At 32.0% G+C, this 21,119-nt stretch overlaps 1 protein-coding gene across 1 annotated transcript in view; it reads left to right on the plus strand.

The window, feature by feature from the left end:
- The window catches only part of SNX2 (sorting nexin 2), a 54,307-nt gene that overhangs the window by 17,103 nt on the left and 16,085 nt on the right, over window positions 1–21,119 (plus strand). Inside the window, exons 2-7 of the mRNA XM_039848550.1 lie at window positions 8,623–8,740; window positions 13,039–13,202; window positions 14,486–14,552; window positions 14,895–14,938; window positions 16,293–16,434; window positions 20,471–20,549. Of these exons, the coding sequence (XP_039704484.1) occupies window positions 8,623–8,740; window positions 13,039–13,202; window positions 14,486–14,552; window positions 14,895–14,938; window positions 16,293–16,434; window positions 20,471–20,549 (614 nt within the window). The remainder of the gene's footprint in view (window positions 1–8,622; window positions 8,741–13,038; window positions 13,203–14,485; window positions 14,553–14,894; window positions 14,939–16,292; window positions 16,435–20,470; window positions 20,550–21,119) is intronic.

The raw sequence follows: 21,119 nt of genomic DNA on the forward strand, positions 1-21,119 counted from the left end.
CTATGTCTGCATGGTTTTCTTTCACATCCTAAAGATGAGCACATTATGCTAAGTGGCATGTCTAAATCGTCCCAGTCTGAGTCAGTGGGTGTGTATATGAGTTCGCCTTCCGATGGAAGGGTCTCCTCAAGAATTGGTTCCAGGGTTGGTTCCCACCTTGAGCACTGAGCTGCTGAGGCAGATTCAGGCCACCCACAGTTCTGTACTGGAATAAGTGGGTTGGAAAATCATGAACCTACTTGTTTTTATTTGTTTTGCTTAAGTGTATATATATATAGTTTACATTTACTTCAGTGTTTAATATTAGAAGTGTTTTGAGTCTTTAGTTAGAAGTTTGGTGATTCTTTTTTGTCATTATATCAATTAACTAATGGTAAAATTGTTTTCATTATGTGTTGTCTTGCTTAAGTCACAACAGTTTCCAAAGAACGTATCAGCGACAATAAGTGAGGACTTAGTGTAGTCTCTTTTAGTTATTAAGATATTCATCATTTCTCTTGCTTTTCCTTCACCCAGTGTTCCCTCTCGTATCATTTTTCTTTAGCATAAAAAACTTCCACTAGCATTTTTTTTAGAGAAAGTGTGTCGATGATGAATTCTCTTATTTGTACTTCCTCTGAAACTCTTTATTTCTTCTTCGTTCCTGAAGGACATTTTTGCAGTTTATAGACTTTTGGGTTGATAATTCTGTCTTTCAGCACTTTGAAAGTGTTCTCTTTTTTTAGCCTTTGTGATTTCTGATGAGAAATCTGCAGTCATTTGCATTGGTGTCCCCCTGTAAAAATGTTTTTTACTCTAGTTACTTTATTTTTTTTTCTCTATTTTTTATTTTCATCAGTTTGATGATGCTATATGTAGGCATAGTTTTCTTTGGTTTTATCCTCTTTGGGATTCGTTGAACTTCTTGAATCTATAAATTTGTCTTTCACCAAAATCAAGAATTTTCAGCCATTATTTCCATAAATATTTCTGCAGTTATCGTTTATCTTTCCTTCTGGGACTCCATTGACATGAATATTAGACTTTTTGACATTGTCCCACAGGTTTCAGAGGCTTCGTTCATTATTTTTAAAACATTTATATTGTTATTCAAATATGATACTTGTGGATTTATTTTCAAATTCACTGTACTTTTTTCTGTTATATTCATTCTGTTATTGGACATTCTGTGAACTTTTTATTTAGGATAATTTTTCTTTCAGTTCTGAAATTTTTATTTGTTTATTTTTTTTGTAGCTTCTTTCCTTCGCTGAACATTTCAAATGTTTTTACCTTTACCTCACAGAGCACAGTTAGAAAAACTTTTAAAAGTTTTTTTGACTAATACTAATACTCGGTTATCTTGAGGTCAGCATCTGCTAATTGTATTTGTCCTTGAGATTTGGTTATGAATTCCTTTATATAAGCATTAAATTATAGCAATGACTTGAGATTTACTATTTTTTAAGTGACATTTAAGTTTTAAAAATTTTGCTGTTTTGTTTCATATTTTTCTCTCAAAAATATCAAGACAGTTGAGAAATATAAAAGGAAATCAAATCAGATGACTTTGGATTTAGAAATTATAAAATAATGAAATAGATAGGTTACAAAAAGAATATATTAGCATTTCTCTGATGTACTCATATAGACAAAAAAAATTGTTACCAAGGAAATTCATTACATAACATAGACAAGTTAGTGGGCAGGGAGAACTAGAATTCCGAGCTCTTGATTCCCAGGAAATTTTGAAATTTTATAACTAGAAACCTTTGTTTAAAATGAGGTTGAATGAATAAGTTAATTTAGGACCTTAGCTCCTGTATTTTATTCAGTACAAGTATATCTTAATGTCTAGGAGGGCTAAGAGAGGGAGCAAAAACATTTATTTTTAACAAATATTGTCAGGAAACTGGATGATATGTATAGGTACCTACTTTTCTCATTTAATGTTATAAACATCTTTCTGTGTCAGTAAATGCCACTGTGCTCTCTGCTACATTTTTTTTATAAACACTTTATTTATTTATTTTTTTAGAGCAGTTTTAAGTTCAAAGCAAAATTGAGTGGAAGGTACAGAGGTCTCCCATTTACCACCCCTACATATGCATTATTCCTCATCAACATCCTCTGCCAGAGAGATACATTTGTTAACAATGGTTGAAACTGCAACGACACATCATCATCACCCAAAGTCTGTAGTTTATATCGGGGTTGACTCTTGGCAACAGACATTTTATGTGTTTGGACAAATGCATTGACATGTACTCACCATTATAATACCATACAGAGTAGTTTCATTGTCTTAAAAATCCTCTGTGCTCTGCTTGTTCATCCTTTCCTCTCCCCTAACCTACTGATCTTTTTACTGTCTCCATAGTTTTGTCTTTTCCAGAATGTCATATAGTTGGAATCACATAATATGTAGTTTTTTTCAGGCCGATTTCTTTCAGTTAGTAATATGCATTTAAATTTCCTCTATGCCTTTTCATGGCTAAATAGCTCATTTCCTTTTAATTCTGAATAATATTTCAGTGTTTGAATGTACACTTTACCCATTCACCTACTGAAGGACATTGTGGTTGCTTCCATGTTTTGGCAATTATGAATAAAGCTGCTATTAGCATTGTATAGGTTTTTGTGTGGACATGTTTTCAACTTCTCTGCGTAAATACTAAACTAAAGAATAATTGCTGGACTGTATGGTAAGAGTATGTTTAGTTTTATAAGAAACTGCTGAACTGTCTTCCCAAGTGGCTGTACTATTTTGCATTCCCACCAGCAGTGAATGAAAGTTACTGTTACTCCATATCCTTGTCAGCATTTGGTGTTATCTGTGTTCCAGACTTTGACCATTCTAATAGAAGTATAGAATGTACCACAATGAAGTATAGTAGTATCTCATTGTTGTTTTAATTTGCATTTTTCTGGTGGTATATGATGTGGGAAATCCCTTTATATGCTTATTTGTTGTGTGTATACCTTTGATGAGGTGCGTGTTAAGGTGTTTGGCCCATTTTTCAAATTGGGTTGTTCATTTTTTTTATTGTTGAGTTTTACGATTTCTCTGTATATTTTGGTTAATAGTCTTTTGTCACATGGTTTTTTTACAGATATTTTTCTCCCAATCTGTGGCTTGTTTTTCCATTCTCTTGACAGTCTCTTTCGCAGTGCAGAAATTTTTAATTTTAACGAAGTCTATCTTATTTTATCTAATTTTTTATTTCATGTATTGTATCTTTGTTATTATATCTAAAAACTTATTACTAAACCCAAAGTCATCTAGGTTTTCTCCTATGTTATCTTCTAAGAACTTTATAATATTGTGCTTTGCATCTAGGTTTGTGATCCATTTGAGCTGATTTACATAAAGGGTATAAAAAGTCTGTGTCTAGGTTCATATTTTTGCATGTGGATCTGCAGTTATTCCCACACTATTTTTGAAGAGATTTTTTCTCCATTATATCGCCTTATACATATTTGAATAGATTTATGCCTAAGTATTTCATTTTGGGGGTGTTAATGTAAATGGTATTGTGTTTTTAATTTCAAAATCTATTTGTTCATTGATGGTATATAGGAAAGTGATTAACTTTTGTATATTAACCTTGTATCATACACCTTTGCATGGAAGGGTTTTTGTCAGTTTTTTGTTTGTTCGTTTTTACGATTCTTTTGGATTTTCTACTTTGACAATCGTCATCTGTGAACAGAGACTTTTATTTCTTTCTTCTCAATCTGGATACTTGTATTTCTTTTTCTTGACGTCCAGTACAGTGTTGAAAAGCAATGATGAAAGAGAACATACTCCTTGCTTTGTTCGTAATCTTAAAGCTTCAGGTTTCTCATTATGATTTTAGTTGTAGGTTTTTTGTAGATAGTTTTTCTCAAGTTGAGAAGGTTCCCCTGCCTTCCTAGTCTGCTGAGATTTTTTTTTTATCATGATTGAGTGTTGGAGCCACTCTGCTACATTTTTATGTAGATGTGTTTTAGGCAATTTCAAATTTTTAGCCTTATAGATAATCTGATTGACAAACTTGTGGGCTAATTTGTAGGCATATTTATAATTTCATAGAATTCAGTTAACAGAGTCATTGAGTGTTTGCCACCACGAACTAAGCAAAAAGTATTAAATAACATAAGATACTCTCTTTGTAGTGTTTGTAGTCTATAAGCAGATAATAATTATACTATAATGTGGTAAGAGAAACTATAATAGAAATAGATATTCTGTGAAAGCATGTAGGCCAGTCATCTAATCAGAATCAACTTGAGGTGAGGTTGAGGTTGTCAGAACGTCTTTCAGAAGTAATATGAGAGCTTATTTGTTTTTAAATTCCTTCAAGGGATTTTTGTGAGTTTAAGTGTGTAAGAATGAGCTCCTGAGAGAAGAGAAAACCTCTCCTTTAAATTTTCCCATAAAGCATTGATGCTTTTAAAGTTCTAAAGAAATGTTCTCAGGATAGTTTACTTAAAAAGCTGATAAGGGATACCACCGACACTTCTGTACAGAAGGAGTCTCACCTCGGCCCTCTTTGACAATGTCTCACTTTGACAATGTCTTTGACAATGTCTCACTTTGACAATGTCTCCCTGTCAAAATAGTTATTTAAAAAAGTTGAAGAGGAGATTAGATTAAACATGGTGGAGTGAGAGATATTCCTAGATCTCTCCCCTTGAAACAACAATAAGCCGAACATCTAAAACTCAACAAAAAACACCCAAACTGCACACCAGCATGTCTGAGCATGGGCTCTGCACATAAGAGCTACCACAGGTCAGAACCCCAGATGTTGGTGGTGGACTGAGAGAAACAAAGAAGCTGCCTCTTGCAGCCTGAGCTCCCTGTAGGAGGAGGGAGAGGGAAGAAGGTGTGGCAACTTTCCTAAACAGCCCTGCTTGAGAGAGTTGTGAGCGCCACGCATCTGGCAGCAGTGCCCAGTCATCAGGGCAACAGGCAGAGAAATGGGGACTACAGAGAAAAGACAGTTGATTTTTACCAGTCGCGGTTGCAAAACCAAGGCTGAGCCACAGCCCCCATCCCCCAACCCAGAGGACCCCTCCTCCCATGCCCTCCGAGATGGAACGCCCCAGAGCCCCAGGGAAATCTGAGAAAACACTACCAAAACTGTCACTAACACTGACACGAACTGAGACTGAGGGTAGTGAGCATGATTAAAGATCTATAAGGAAGAAAAGACATTATTGAGACTGTACAATACACAGATCCAAGCGGCTTAGATGCCACCTACTGGAAACCAAAAGAAGAACACCTTCTTTGTAACAGGCCCTAGGACCATTATATAATAAATATTTCTGGAAAAAAAAAAAGCAGAACACACTTCCGTTAATGCCCAGGCAGAGAAATAGTCCATTAAACACCACGAACAACCAAGATGACAAGGCATCTCAGAAAGAAAGAGAAAGACCTCCAGAAAATAAACTTACAGACATAGAAATATGGGACTTAAATGACAGAGAATTCAGGATGGTGCTTCTGAAAAAACTCAGGGAGATCCGAAATGAATCATAACAATTTCAGGAATTGAGAAAACAATTAGATGAGCAGAATGAGTTCTTTAGCAAGGAGATTGAAACCTTCAGAAAGAACCGAATAGACCTTCTGGAGATAAGGAATACACTGCAAGAGTTGAAAAATGAAATAGCAAGCTTGAGAAATAGAGTCAACCAAATGGAGGACAGGATCAGTGATATCAAAGACAGAAATCTAGAAATAAATCAAAAGGAAGAAGAAAGGAACTGAAGAATTAAAAATAATGAAAGAAATAGAAGAACTAACTGATACCCATCAGGAGAGGAAACATAAGAATAATGGGAATTCTCCAAGGGGAGGAAAAGGAGCAAGGATTAGAAAGCATTTTCAGACAAATAGTGAATGAGAATTTCCCAAATCTAAGGAATGAGCTGGAGCTTGGAATTCAAGAAGTCAACAGAATACCCAATTATCTCAATCTAAAAAGGCCTTCACCAAGACACATTGTATTAAAGTTATCAAAAATCATCGACAAAGACAGAATTCTCAGGGCAGCCAGGGAAAATACGACAGTAACCTATAAAGGAAAGCCCATTAGATTATCATTGGACTTCTCAGTGCAGACTTTAAAAGCCAGAAAGGAATGGAATCAAATATTTAAACTATTAAGTGAAAGGACGTACCAGCCTAGAATAATGTATCCAGCTAAGCTCTCCTTTAGATAGGAAGAAGAAATTAAGATCTTTCCAGACATACAAAAATTGAAGGAATTCTCCACTATGAGGCCTGCACTACAGGAAATACTAAAAGGGGTCAGCTCATCTAAAACAAAATGACAAAAAAAATGTCTGGAGACATTTTTTGTTGTCAGAACTGCAGCCAGGACATGGAAGCAACCGAAGTGTCCTACAATAGATTATGGGATAAGTTTATGGTACATACATACAATGGAATATTACTCAGCCATTACTCAGAAGAGATGAAATACCGCCATTTGCAACAACATAGATGGACCTTGAAATAATCATACTAAGTGAAATAAGCCAGACAGAAAAGGTTGAAAATCACATGATATCACTTATATGTGAGATATCAACCTAAAAGCAACAAATAAATAGGACAAACAGAGACTCTTGGACATGGACAATGGACTAGTGGTTACCAGAGAGTACGGGGGGGAAAAATTAAAAAATAAACTATTTTAAAAAATAAAGTTAAAAAAATAAAATAAGGTTAAAAATTTAAAAAATGTATTGTAGAATTAGTTAAAAACAGTCACAGGGATGTAGATTACATCATAGGGAATATAGGCAATATTATTGTAATGTCTGTGTAGTGCCAGATGTGTGCTACAGTAATTGGGGTGATCACTTCAGAAATTATATAAATGTCTAACCATTGTAATGTATATCTGAACTAATATAATAGTAATTAATAATAAAAAGATCTCAACCTAAAAAATTTTAAAAATTAAAAAAATAAAAAGTTGATAAGAAAATCTTATGAATTTGATAGTGACCTCAAGATTATTCATTGTACCAAAACTTAGTACTCATTGTAAAGAAAAAGAGATAGTTTACTCTGACTAAAATTAAGAACTTCTATTCATCGAAATCTACCATTAAAGCCACACAGGAAAAAATATTTGGAATAGGAAAAAGTATTTGCAATATGTATTTGATATGACAAAGGACTTGTATCCAGAACATATAAAGAATGCCTCCGAATCAATAAGAAAGTAGAAAAATGGGTAAATTTTTGGATACCTTTCACAAAAGAGGATATCCAAATGGCCTTTAAACATATGAAAAATTGCTCAGCATCATTATCATCAAGAAAATGCAAATTCAAACCACGATAAGCTACACTCTGCACCCGCCATAATAGCTAAAATGAAAAGGATGGACTATGTGAAAGTATTGACAAGGAGCAACTGAATTTTTCATATATTACTGAGTGGGAGTTTATATATATAACCACTTTAGGAAATTGGCAATCCAGCTATTTCACTCTTAGACACATACCAAACAAATTTGTTCGTGTGTGTGTGTGTGTGTGTGTGTGTGTATGTATGTATACACACACACAAGCAAGTTCATATAACACTACTGGTAGTAAAAAAAAAAAATTAAAAAAAAACAGATAAACCACCCATATGCCCAGCAGCAGTAGAATGCATCAATTGTGATATATTCACAATGGAATATTTTATAGCAATGAGAATGAGTAATCTGTTACTACATACCACAATTTAGAATAATCTCATATATGTGACATTAAGAACAAAAACCAAACACAAAAGATTATGTTCTGTATGAGTCTAGTTATGAAGAGCAAAAACAGGGAAAACTAATCCATGCTGATAGAAGCCCAGAAGAGGAAAGGATAAGGAATGGGAGGAAGCATGAGTGGAGCTTCTGGGGCAAGGTAACGTTCTCTTTCTTAATCTAGATGCTAGTTACACAGAGATATTGGGTTTGTGGAAATACCTAGCTGTGTACTTTTAACATATACAATTTCATTTTTCTTTTTTTTTTTTTAAGTTTTTGACTATTACAGGAAAAGTATAATAAAGCTTAGAGCTAAAAGCTTTACTGTCTAGATTTCATTATGTTGGTCATTATACTTTAAGGTTAAGAAGTATAAAAATAGTCCCTTAGCTTAGTAAAAGTGTAAATGTTTGAAGAGGGAATATTTTTAGTTTGAAACTATAGAGATTTTAGAATAATTATACTCAGTTCAACTAGTATTAAATCTTCCTCCTATGGTAAAGCAGTACTTTGAACTTCTTACACATGTAATATGTTTTCAGATTTGGTTTTGATTATTATTATATAATAATTTTATTTGACTAAAGCATTACATTTGTTTTTGTTAATTGTAACAACATTACAAATTAGTACCTCAAAAGGGATGACTACTAAAGATTTTATTTCAATCTTAAGTGACTTTTTGTTGCGAAGGGAAAAGGTGAATAAAAATGAGTAAAAGTGTGTTTTTGGTTCATTCTAACCCTCAGAGGAGGGACTATAAATAACTGTTCTTGTTCTTTTTTCCCTGCATATCAAGAGAATGTTCTTTTTCTGTAATGTATACTTAATTATAACAGATCAGCGTGTCAATTCATTATTACTGTTTGTTTTTAACAGTCAAGTCCATCATCTCCAGAACCAACTAGTCTTCTTACAGAAGATGTTAGTACAAACTCCAATGGTCCAAAACCTGCAGAAGTTGTGCTGGATGATGACAGAGAAGATCTTTTTGCAGGTAATTGTAACTATATATTTTTAATAGCCAATTGTAATATATATCCTGTTAGAACGTATTCTGTAAAGTAAAACTGTTGTTTTGTGTAAAGTGTTAGTGGTAGCTCTTCTTGCTAACAACTTGGATAAGAAATTTCCAATTAGATAACTTTGTGTAAAATGTAGACTCTTGAGAGAAGCAAAAATGTGGTCTTTTTGGTTTTAAGCATTTGAAAATAAATCACATATTATAATTTGATTATTTTGATCAGTACTTATACTCAAAAAACTAATGGTGTGGCATTAATATTTTGAGACAGCAGTGATTGTATTTATTAATTATAAGTTGTTACAAAGCAAAATTAAACTCTAGATTTAAAAATAATTTATAGTCTGTATAGTTTTGAAATCTGTTTATTTCAGTGCTTCAGTATTTATCATCTGTTCCATTGTGATTCACTTTTAGGTGAGTAAATTGACCCTTGAGGAATTTATTTTTGATATGGGGTCAGGGTGTGGTATAGTCCATCCTACCTTAAAAAAAAGTTCGACTCTCTTCAGAACAGTTTTCTGCTTGAAGATTAAAATTTAGGTACAATTTAATATTTGGATATCAGAAAGCTAAATCTTTCTTAGAATTAATGACATAAAAAAATTAAAGTAGTAGCTCTTCGTGTGTTAAAGAAGTTTAATTTACCTGAACTGATTTTCATTGAGTTAAAATTCAATATGTCCTCAGCTTTTATAGTGTTTGAATATTCAAACCATTTTGAATTTTTGTACAAATGTATTTGAAGATACAGTCCTCCATCACAAAGGTCCATATAACTTCTTGCTTGATTAGTTTTATGAAAAGTTTTACCTGCAGATGAATTCATATATTTCATTATGTCAGAACATTTAAAATATGATACCAGTCATATCCCCCCTTTTATATAGCTACCTAACAACTTAGAATAAAATCATAGTTAACCAAACTTGTAATATTCTTTTTTTTTGTTTCTTTCATGGACAGGTAGTTTTTAAAAGTTTTTTCATGGCATTTATATTTTAATCTAAAAGATGATTCTTTTCTCTACTAAGTAGGTCTTAATCTAAAATTGTGTATATTCTAATAATATAGGGTCATACATAGAAGATTTGGATTATCCACTTTATTAAAGACTTTTACCTTGAAGTAGCAGAATTCTATATAATTGAAGTATGCTGAAACTCTTAACAACAGAACTGTATGTGTGTGTAAAGAGAGGATTTTGGATTTTTTTAGTGTGTAATTTGCTAAGTAACCACTAAACAGTGGTATTTATTTGCCCTCTTAGCTTGATTATAAAAATCTTTGTGTTTTAGTCTGCCTGGCAATCTGTACTAAATATTGTAATTCAAATGTCAGTATTTTAAAAGAAAAGAAACAGGGACTAAATACTAAACATAGTCATGTTTCCTTTGTTATTTACAAACTTTTTTTATGCTTTATCTTTTAAACTCAGCTGCATTTCATAATGACATCATTATCTTTTAAACTCAGCTGCGTTTCGTAATGACATCATTAGTTGTTCTAAGACTAATCTGATCATTTTTATATGAATGAATTAATACTACATTTATATCTTATTTATAAAACCTTTAAGCAGGTATATCGTTCCTCTTCCTCTGGAGGAATATGGAGCTAAGAAACCACAATAGAAAGTAGAATTGTTACCAGGATGGTGAAAACTATTGTCCAGTAATAAGCTACATACTTAATTTATTTCTCCAGTATCAGAAGAGAGAGTGTTGATACTGCCGTACAGATATAGCTGTTTTGATTTTAAAACCGTTAGGGGATTAGATTGTATTGGTATGTTATGCTAATGTGTTTTGGGTAACATTTTAAGTATTAGTATGTCAGAAGTGGTACCAGAAAAAGTTCAAGTGTGACATATTACTATTATTAGCTTAGAGAATGTTCACCAAGTATGGTTGACTACAGAACCCCTCTCCACCGTTTGTTACATCCCGCACCAAACGTCACTGAACATACTTCAGGAAACTGTCCTAGAGGAATAAGTGAGGGTGAGAAATTGCCAATATTGAAATTGTCTTAGACTTTTAGAACTTGTTTCTGCCAGGTTACTTAACTTATTTCACTTACGCTTTCCAGCAGATAATACCAACTGTAAGCTCAATGAATATTATACTTTGTTTAAAAATTATCTGGTATCTATCATTTGAGTGAAATATTACTTATCTGACATTGTCATAGTCAATTTATGCTTGTCCTCAAAAGTATCTCTTCCAAGGAAAAATGCATCTTTATATTTAGTACCTATGGGGTATCTTCTGGAACCTTTAGATCTGGTTTAAAGTAAACTTTGTGAACTTGTAGAATATGAGTTTACTTTTGCTAAAAGAAATCATGAGAAAATTTTAAGACAGACCGTATATTAGTATGCTGAACCTAAGTTTCTATCCATTCATTTTCATTTTTCCCTTCCATGTTAGTTACTTACATTATATTTAATTTTTCTTATTTTGAGGCCTCCTACTATTTATGAAGCAGCTTGAGTTTGCACAAAGAACACAAAACTTTGTTTATTAGTGAAGTAAAGTATGATCGAAAAGTTAAAATGACTATATGTACTGATAATAAAGTTAGCGTCTTTCACAGTTTTTGTTTTTGTTCTATGAATCTGTTGCCAATAAAGTACCTCTTTCAGAGAATTTTGGGTTTCTTTTTGTTTTGTTTGCCTCTCGTTGCTTTGCTTGTTTGTAAATTAAAGATCTCACATCTCCTAGCTTTGATAAACTGCTTTCTTACTTTCTGATATTTATTGCACATTGGTTTCATTTCTTTGAAAAAAGAATAAATGCTAGCAAAAACCTGAAGTTGCACGTAAAATTTTAGTTTGTTGTATCATCTATAGTCTGTTCAATGTCTCTATTCTTCTTTCCTCTGGTTACCATAGCTTGAAAGATTTTGGTTATTAATTATTTTTATTTTTAATATAAAAAAATAAAGAGAGCTATGCCAGGTAAGGATCTCATCAATATGAGATAACCAGTGAGAGCAGAGTGATAAAATGTTAAGCCATTCACATTTAAATGTTAACATAATTACTTTATTTGGGGTTAAAATATGTTATCACTGCTATGCTTTTTGAGGTGTTAAAATTAAAATGGCTCACTGACTACCATTATTACCTTCCCAAACCTCTAGGAATCTAAGAACGTCAGGCTAGAAATCAGCAGTCTGTTTTCCCTTACAGTCCTGCCTGCCTTCTCCTGGTATCAGTTCCATGAACCAGCAGAACTGTGGTTTTCATTATGACCAATTATTGTAATTTTCATTTTTCTGGTTTTGCTTTTTACTTATGCTGTCATTTTTATGGAATCCTTTCCCCATTTTTTGTCTTTCCATCCAGATCTTCTTGGATCAATTTTGTAAACTGTTCCTGATTTTCCTCACCCAAAAGTATTGTCTCCCATCTCAACTAAATTGTAGTGTTTGTTCTGTATTTCATATAGCAATTAAATGTCTTATAACATTCTTCTTATTCTCTTGGCTATTATTTGTCTTGTATTATTATTTAATATTCCATACACTATGTCTTGTTTTCCCAACTAGATTATAAATTCCCTGAGGGCAGGTATGATATTTTACATTTCTTTGTGTTTCTACATTGCATATAGCACAATGTTACATAGCTTGTAGACACTCGATTTATTGATTTGATTTGGTTTTAAATATATTTAGTTTTAGATTTTTCAAGTAAATGATCATTTTAAATTAAAACCTAAACACTTATTCGCTTTGCATCATATCTGTATTCAACTAATATCCAGTAATCTTTAGCAATTAATTGCTTTAGATTACTAACTTGTGAATTTTCCATAACAAATTTTTAATCTCAGTTGGGACATTTCTGGTCAGCATTCTGCTATAAAATTTGTGTTCATATGTATAAAATAATCATAATATTAGCCTGAATAAAAGATTTTAGAAGGTAAGTTAGCACAAATCTAAGATATATTACAAATCCAATCACAAATGAATGTGGAATTATCCACATCATTGCTTTCCTACTAGCTTTATCGCTGCCATTCGTATAGATAATTAAGCTGACTTACTGAATTCTTCCTAAAATCAATAAAGTCACTGTTGGTTTTAAAGTTTCAACTGAGGAAGAATTCATAAAATTATTTATAGCAAGTATTTTTAAAAAACCTCATTTTGATATTTGTGGGTAGTATAAATTATTTCTCATAATTCTTTAACTGCTATATAGACTATTGGGGGTTTGTTACCAGTGTTCTTAACTAACTTGTTTATTTTATATCTAGAAGCCACAGAAGAAGTTTCTCTGGACAGCCCAGAAAGGGAACCTATCCTCTCCTCAGAACCTTCTCCTGCAGTTACACCTGTGACCCCAACTACACTCATTGCTCCCAGAATTGAATCAAAGAGTATGTCTGCTCCTGTGATCTTTGATAGGTCTAGGGAGGAGGTATGGAAAAATGTTTGTATTCTAAATTAATATGTAAATAGTAAGGTTTTTGTTCCCCACCCTTCAATTCTAATCAGAGCCTTTTAGACATTTTGGGAAAAGAAAATTGGACTAAAGAAGTCACAGGATTTGGTTTCTAATTTTATCTGCACTTTTTAACACTGTGACTTGGGTAAATCACTTTCCTTCTTAAGTTAAGGGGTTTGTCATTTGCGATTTATGATATGTGCCCCAGAGTCCCTATGTTGGTTAATAACAATGTATGAAAGTGCTTTGAAAACTAAATTACAAGAAAGGCAGTAAGTGTTAATGGTTATGTTGGCAGAGCAGAGGATAGGTTCTGACTAGAGAGAGCATAAGGGAGCCTTCTGGGGTATAATGATGGTATTTGTTTCTTCTTGATCTCGGTTCTGGTTACAAAGATGTGTTCACTCTGTGAAAGTCATTGAGCTGTGCACTTAGGATTGATTTATATACCTTATATAGGTTACATTTCAAATAAGACTTAAAAAATCTGTACAAGAGGGCAACCTTGAAATAAAAAAATTATGGTTAAAAACTCACTTTTTTAGATAGTCTTTGATAGTATTACTTTTAAAAAATTAGCAATATTTAACAAGTTTTTGTGCTTCTTGGGAATAATAAAACTTTCCTGCAGAGCTGCTGTTAGGATTGCATATTTAAAAAGGCATTAAAAATGCTTTCTGTGGTCTCATTGGGTTATCATTTTTCGTACTTACTGCTTTTTTCAGTGATCTTTATAGTGCTTTCATTGGCTTCACGAGAAACATGTGTTTACTAGGTAATTAGAGAAATGTTGCTAAAGTTGCTTATGATAATTTCTGAAGGTGTGCAGGAATCTGCAAAAGTAATGGCTGCCTACTGGTTATTAGAATTACAAAATTGAAAAATGCTGCTATTAAAATAATTAAAGTTAATGATTTTAGAAATCTGAGTCTGAAGATTTGATATGTAGAATAAAAAAAAATCCACAATATTCCTACAGAAGACAACACGTTTATTCTGCATCTGGAGAACACAAGATTTTGTTTTAACTTCTTCGAACTGTCTTTTCCCTACTGACTTTGTGAGTGTGTATGTGTTTTTACATAGTCAAGAAATATGACAGCTTTTATTGTTTTTCAGAAATGGAGTGGTGAATGGCTTTTTTAATTGATGTGAGAGTGACCCTAGTAAAAGTTAGATGGTAAAAATTATATAGTTATTAGTGTTATGACTAATATAAATTAGAATCTTTAACACCAGAAAAATCTTTTTTCTAGATTGAAGAAGAAGCAAATGGAGATGTTTTTGATATAGAAATTGGTGTATCCGATCCAGAGAAAGTTGGTGAGTCAGTATTTACTATATTTTGTGCTTGCTTTTTTTTTTTGATAATTAGTTTGGTTGTTAATTGCTGTTTTTCTTTACTAAATGCATTGGTATAGGATTAAAATAGTACTTTTAAGTACTTTAAAAAGCTCATGGGGGCTTTTCGTTTCTTTGTTCTTTTCTAGTTTTATTGAGTGACAGATAAAAATTGTATATATTTAGGATGTACAATGTGATGATTTAGTGTATGTACACATTATGAAGTAATTACCACAAATTATTTAGCACATTACCTCAGATAGTTATTTGTGTGTGGTTAAGCTTATGATTTTTAATAGTATTGTTTGACTTTTCTTATAGGTGATGGTATGAATGCTTACATGGCATATAGAGTAACAACAAAGGTGAGCCTTTTGCTCCTTTAAAAATATATTGAGTTCTCACTGTGTATGAAGATACAAGGATGATTAAAGTGTACGTGATTCCTGTCTTCACCAAAGTGACCATCCAGTAAAGATTGCAAATAAGTTGTTAAAATGAATTGTGAGTGGTTTGATAGGTAGAATATTCTGTGAGAGTATGGAGGAATGAACCAAATCTAGATAAAGGTAGGAGGAATGATTAGAGAAGGTGGGGGAGGAAGAAAAGAGAAGAATGCTGCTTCTAGGCAAAGGGATTTGCTTGTGTAAATGCCAGAAGTCAAGAGAGCATTGCGCTTTCCAGGATCTGCAGGAAGTGGTACTGATTGAATGGCTTGGCAGTAAGCCTCCGTATGTTATGAACAGCCACATTAAAGATTTTAAACTTCATCTTGAAGATAATGGAGAGCCATTGAAGGGGCTCAAACAAGAGTATGGCACAATTAAATTTTTGTTTTTGAAAGATCTCTCTGACTCAGTATGAATCAGAGGGTCAAAGTAGAGGTCAGGATTTCTAGTTAAGAGGCCCTTACAATTCTTAAAAGGATTGTAGGCCTTCAAATCTTAAAAGGGAGAGAGTCTGCAGCAATCTTAGTTGTGAGAAATAATACTTTATATTAAGGAATTGGTTCTGGGGATGAGCAAAATAAATGGCTTCTTGAGTTGTATAGGAGGTAGAGTAGATAGGGTTTAGATGTTAAGGATCAAAGGCCTGTTATTGACTAGAGAAGCTTTGTGGTACTTGAAGTGATCCTGGGGAAAAGGCAATACAAGAGGAGGAACACAGTGTGACAGGGGTAAGATTTGTTAATTCATTGATCAGTTATTAATTAAACACTTACTACGGGGTCAGGCTATTTTCCAACCACTAGTGTATAGTAGTAAACAACACAGCCAAGTGCTGTTCTCTTATGGAACTTGTGTTCCAGCAGGGGAAAATATGGTGAATTTAAGGTGGCAGTGAAATTTAACTGGAGGTGTCCCTTGGACATTTAGTTATGTTAGACTGAAGCTCAGAGGAGATCTGGGCCAGAAGTAAAGATTTAAGAGCATTAGCATAAATACAGAGACAACAAGATGAATTAAAGACAGGGTAAAACATTTTCTGTCCTCTTAAGTTTCTGTAGAAAACATCTATGATTTAGATTTTCTTCAGTTTGTTAGAGATCTGTATACCATATTAGTTAGCTACTTTGCATTCTTTTTCAAAGTAGAATAGTATATGTATGTATGTATGTGTGTGTGTATATATATATATATGTTCACAATTATATATGACATTAACTTCTGAATAATGGCTTAGTATTCAAAATTTGAAATATTTCTTCTTCACTTGTAGACTTCTCTTTCTATGTTCAGTAAGAGTGAATTTTCAGTTAAAAGAAGATTTAGTGACTTTCTCGGTTTGCATAGCAAGTTAGCAAGCAAGTATTTACATGTCGGTTATATTGTACCACCAGCTCCTGAAAAGAGTATAGTAGGTAAGTATGAATCAAAAAAAATTAACTTTTGTTACCGTTACTAGTTCGGTGTTAACTGTGTAGATTTGTGGATTCATGATCATTCACTGTCATGACTGTCTCATAATGTCCAGAGATACTGAATTTAAATATTCCATTTATGACAGTCACTCATCAACTGAAGACTGTCATAAGCTAGTAGTTTTTCTAACACCTGAGGATTGTGATTTGTATACTACAATGAGATGAATCAAAGATAGGGTAAAATAAGCATTTTCTGTCCTCTTAAGTTTCTGTTAAAACCATCTATGATTTAGATTTTCTTAAATATTGAATCAGAATTTGCCAAGTTGAAACCAATTGAAAACTAACCTTTTAGGCTCATTAGAGTACCATATTACTGAGTAACACTTAGAAGGTATTTAATATTATTAACATATTTATAATGTTTTCTGAGGGATGGAAGTGTTTGGCTCTGTGCTATACGTTGTCCAAAAAGAATATTTGCTCTAACATCACTCACATAGGAGCTATTTAAACCCAGTTTATTTCATACTTCAATTTAATGTTTAAAAACATTTCTACATTACAAGTAACAAAAGCTTAGTTAAGCATATACAGGAAATTGCAAAAGAAGAGAACTTCTATAGTCTCACCATTATAAGATAATCTGTCATCTCTTAAAATTTGATATTTTGTTCCTATCTTTTCAGTCATAGATTTTTATTTAATTTACCTTTATATTTATACATAAGATTATTCTAAAAAATATTTTAAATAAATTGCTGGTCTTTAAATTATTATTTTACTTTTTCCAAACATTTAGTTTGAAGAGCAGTTTTATTGGTAACTTTTATGATTTTTAAAACTGACACAGTTGAACAGACTTGTTATATTATTTCTCTTTTTTTAATTCAAATATCTAGTTGTACAGTTCTTTAGCTTCTTGGTCTCAAGACTCTCATATTCTTCAGATTTATCGAGAAACCTAAAGAGCTTTTACCTTTATGAGCTATATCTGTTGATATTTATTATATGAGAATGTTTTAAAATTTTATTTATTAATTCATTTAAAAGAACAGTAAACTGATTAGTTTTGTTCACAAAATTGTGTGAAAAATAATTTTCGTAAGAAAAAATTAAAACTAGCTTGCTTTTTTCTACATTTTTGTAAATTTCTTTAATTTCTGGCTACTAAGATATACCTATATTCTCATATCTGCTTCTTCACTCAATCTGTTAACCTTCTGTAAAACTTTACTGAGCTCTCATGAAAGAATGAGAGTAAAAAAGACAAATAATAGCTTAATATTATTATTAAAGTAGACTTTTCTGTACCACCCTCTTCCTCCCAAAAAGAGTCTCTGAAACCTTCCAGATATTCTGACCATACTTTAAGAATTGCTGATCTGGGTAGTAATCTTATTTCTTCAGTAAGCTATTGTAGTGATATTTTTTGGCATCCTGCTATCTATGTAGGGAACTTAAGTTTCATTTTTAATAAATTATTTATTAATATTTTTTTCTTTGAGTTGTACAACTATTTTTATACAACAAAAGAGAACAAAAAATTATTTCTCATTTCGGTGGCTAGATATACTAGTTTAGTCTTTAAACCCTTATCAAAAAGAAAAGATCTGAAAACTAAATTTTCATGCTCAAGTTCGTTGTGTTTCAAACTAATATTTTGCCTCAGTGATCTTCACTCTTCCACGAATGATTGCAATATAATACCCCATCAAAATTCAAAGTAAAACTAAGAAACTGTATCATATTACCATGATAGTAATTCTGACAGTCTTCAAAGGATACTAGGAGACAGTGACAGTTCTGTTCATATTATTCATGTACATGGCCAGTTTAGCCCATTAAATTGTAAGACTATCAGTTAAATTATAGGAATAATTAACATTAATTGAGTGCTTACTGAGCTAAGGCACCATGCTAAATAATTGATCTGCATTCTCATTTAATCCTCTCACAGTGACTTTAGGAGGTTAACTTATCCTTGCCCTTATTTAATAAAGGTAAGGAAGCTAAAGTTTATCAAGGTTTTGTAACATGTACCATGTCATACAGCTACTAAGGCAAAGCTGAGCTCTGAATGCAGATCATCTTACTCCAAAGATTGTACTCTTAACCACTATTCTATTCTGCTTCTGATTTTGGTATGATTTTTTCCAATACGTTTGTTTGCTTTAATTTTTACCCAAAATAGAAAACCTTTCAGTTTTTAAAAATCCTTCCATAAAGGCTTTGAGGCAACTATGTATAATGCAGTTAAAAAAAAAAAAAAAAGATAAATTAGGGGGGAAAATGATAGTCAAATAATAAGATGAAGCCAAGTTACACAGTTTTCTCAAAATGTGTGCATAAAGTCTAAACAGTTATTAAAGATGAGTAACAAATTGATCTATCTGTGAGCTTCCTGGCAGCCAACCAAGTAGAGAAGCAGTCATATTATCCATCAATTTTTAATGCAAAAATGATTACATTGTCTAAGAAAAATTTATGGGAGGCCCTTTTAATTACATACCCAGTGGTTTTCAAATAACAGTTACAATGAGGTGGTGGAATAAGAGTTGTAATTTCTTTTCTTTGCTGAGAAGCTGTAACTTCCACTGAAGGAAAAGGAGGAGTCTTCATTTGCACTTAACTGTTACCACTTTTATAGAACCTTAGTTGACTTAAAAACACTATTTCATTTAAGATTTTAGAAAAAAGCGGCAAAGAAGTTAGAAAGTTGTAAGAGGTGCCTGGTTAGTCAGATTTTTTTTTTTTTTTAATTTGCCATTATGGCCCATAATGGTTACCTTTAGGAAATAGCGTGATCAAAAGATTCTTGAAGGGAAAAAAGCAAAGAAATTTCATATATTCTGTGTGTGAATATGTGAATATGTGAAATAATTAACATCTCCCATCTTGTAGTCTATTCAGGGTAAGTAATTTTATGTGTTTTTTTCTTTTTCAAACTATTGTATATCAGAGGAATTAAGGTAAACAGAACTTCATAGGTAATATATGTTTATTCCCCAGCTATACCAACCTGAAAAGAATTACATGGTTTTACATAATCTATTTTCATTGACTTTATTGAGTTATAATTCACATGCTATATGATTCATCCATTTAAAGTCTTAATTCAGTGGCTTTTAGTATATTCAGGGTTGTGTATACATCGCCACAATTCATTTTAGAATATTTTTATTACTCTTTAGCAATCATCCTCTAATTTTCCCATCCTCCCAGTCATAGGCAATCACAAATTTTCTTTCTTTCTTTATAAATTTGCCTATTCTGGACATTTCATATAAAGGAACTCATAAAATATGTTCCTTTGTGACAAGTTTTTTTCACTTAGCATAATATTTTCAAAGTTCAACCATGTCATAACATGTGTTAGTACTTTATTTTTCCAGAATCGATTTTTGAAAAGAAAAAGTACAGAAAAAGGAAAATCTATGATCTGATATATTAGTGTTAAACTTGAAATCGCCAATACAGAAACTACTAACATGATTTTTATTTTTTAAATTTAAAGAGTTCTAAATGTTTCTATGAAAGAGCTTGTTATTTCAACTGTTATAAAATGAGCTGTGATAAATAACATATTCTTAAAATCTGCAACAGAGAAAGTATTTAGCAAATTCATGTATTACACATTTTTATTTTTCTAGTCCCCAAAGTAAAGAACCTTAATTATTGTTCATAAGAAATGAAAATATTAATTGAGCTTTAATTTATTAATTTGAATTCCATTGAAATGCAAACACATTTTAATATACTGGGAGTATAATATATAACAGGTAGGGAATCCGAAAGTTATAGGTCAGAAAACTATAGACACAGCTCACCCTCTGCTTTATTTACAAGTACTTTCCAAGTAGAGGTATTAATATATCATGAGTTTTAATTTCTTAAAAGAATGATACTAGTTATAAATTTAGGAGCTTTTTGTCAAGTTCAAATTTAAGGTATATTTTAAATAAGGCAGTAATAATTGTAAAAGACTTTCATACTTATATAATATCATGAGTCTCATTCAATTTTTTCAAAGGCATGACCAAGGTCAAAGTGGGTAAAGAAGATTCGTCATCTACTGAATTTGTAGAAAAACGGAGAGCAGCTCTTGAAAGGTAATTCTAGACCTCTTTATTACTCTCATGTTTTTACTTCAGTAATATAAGTCTAATTCCATTGTATGGCACAACTATATTTTGATGATTAATTTTTTTCAAAATACCATTTGATGACTTTTAAAGAGTATTTTAAACTTTTATAAAAAAATTGCCTCTTTAAACAACACAGTACTGTATGCTTGTTCTGCTTTTATTAATCCTCATTAATAGTCTATCAAAACACCTGTTTTTGTATCATTGTATAGAAGCAGGAATATATAGGCATGAATTAGTTGAAGATAGAATTATTATGTCATATCTGTAATACAGCAAGAGAAGTAAGAAACTGCCAGACTTGTACAAAGAAAACAAGGATCTTGTGACAGGGAGAAAAGGGTTGATGAAAACATTTGGATAAAAATAATGCCTCTTTAGTATTATTTAGGTTCTTAGGAACTTAAATTCACATGTCCTGTGTTGAATAATTTGGTAATTATAAGTTCATCTATATTAATTTTTCCTTTGAATTATTACAGGGTGAGAACATTATGAAATACAATGAAAAGTTAGGTTTGTGTCTCCTCTAAT

The sequence above is a fragment of the Pteropus medius genome, unplaced genomic scaffold (assembly GCF_902729225.1).
Source record: "Pteropus medius unplaced genomic scaffold, Ma_sr-lr_union100, whole genome shotgun sequence".
Classification (NCBI taxonomy): domain Eukaryota; kingdom Metazoa; phylum Chordata; class Mammalia; order Chiroptera; family Pteropodidae; genus Pteropus; species Pteropus medius.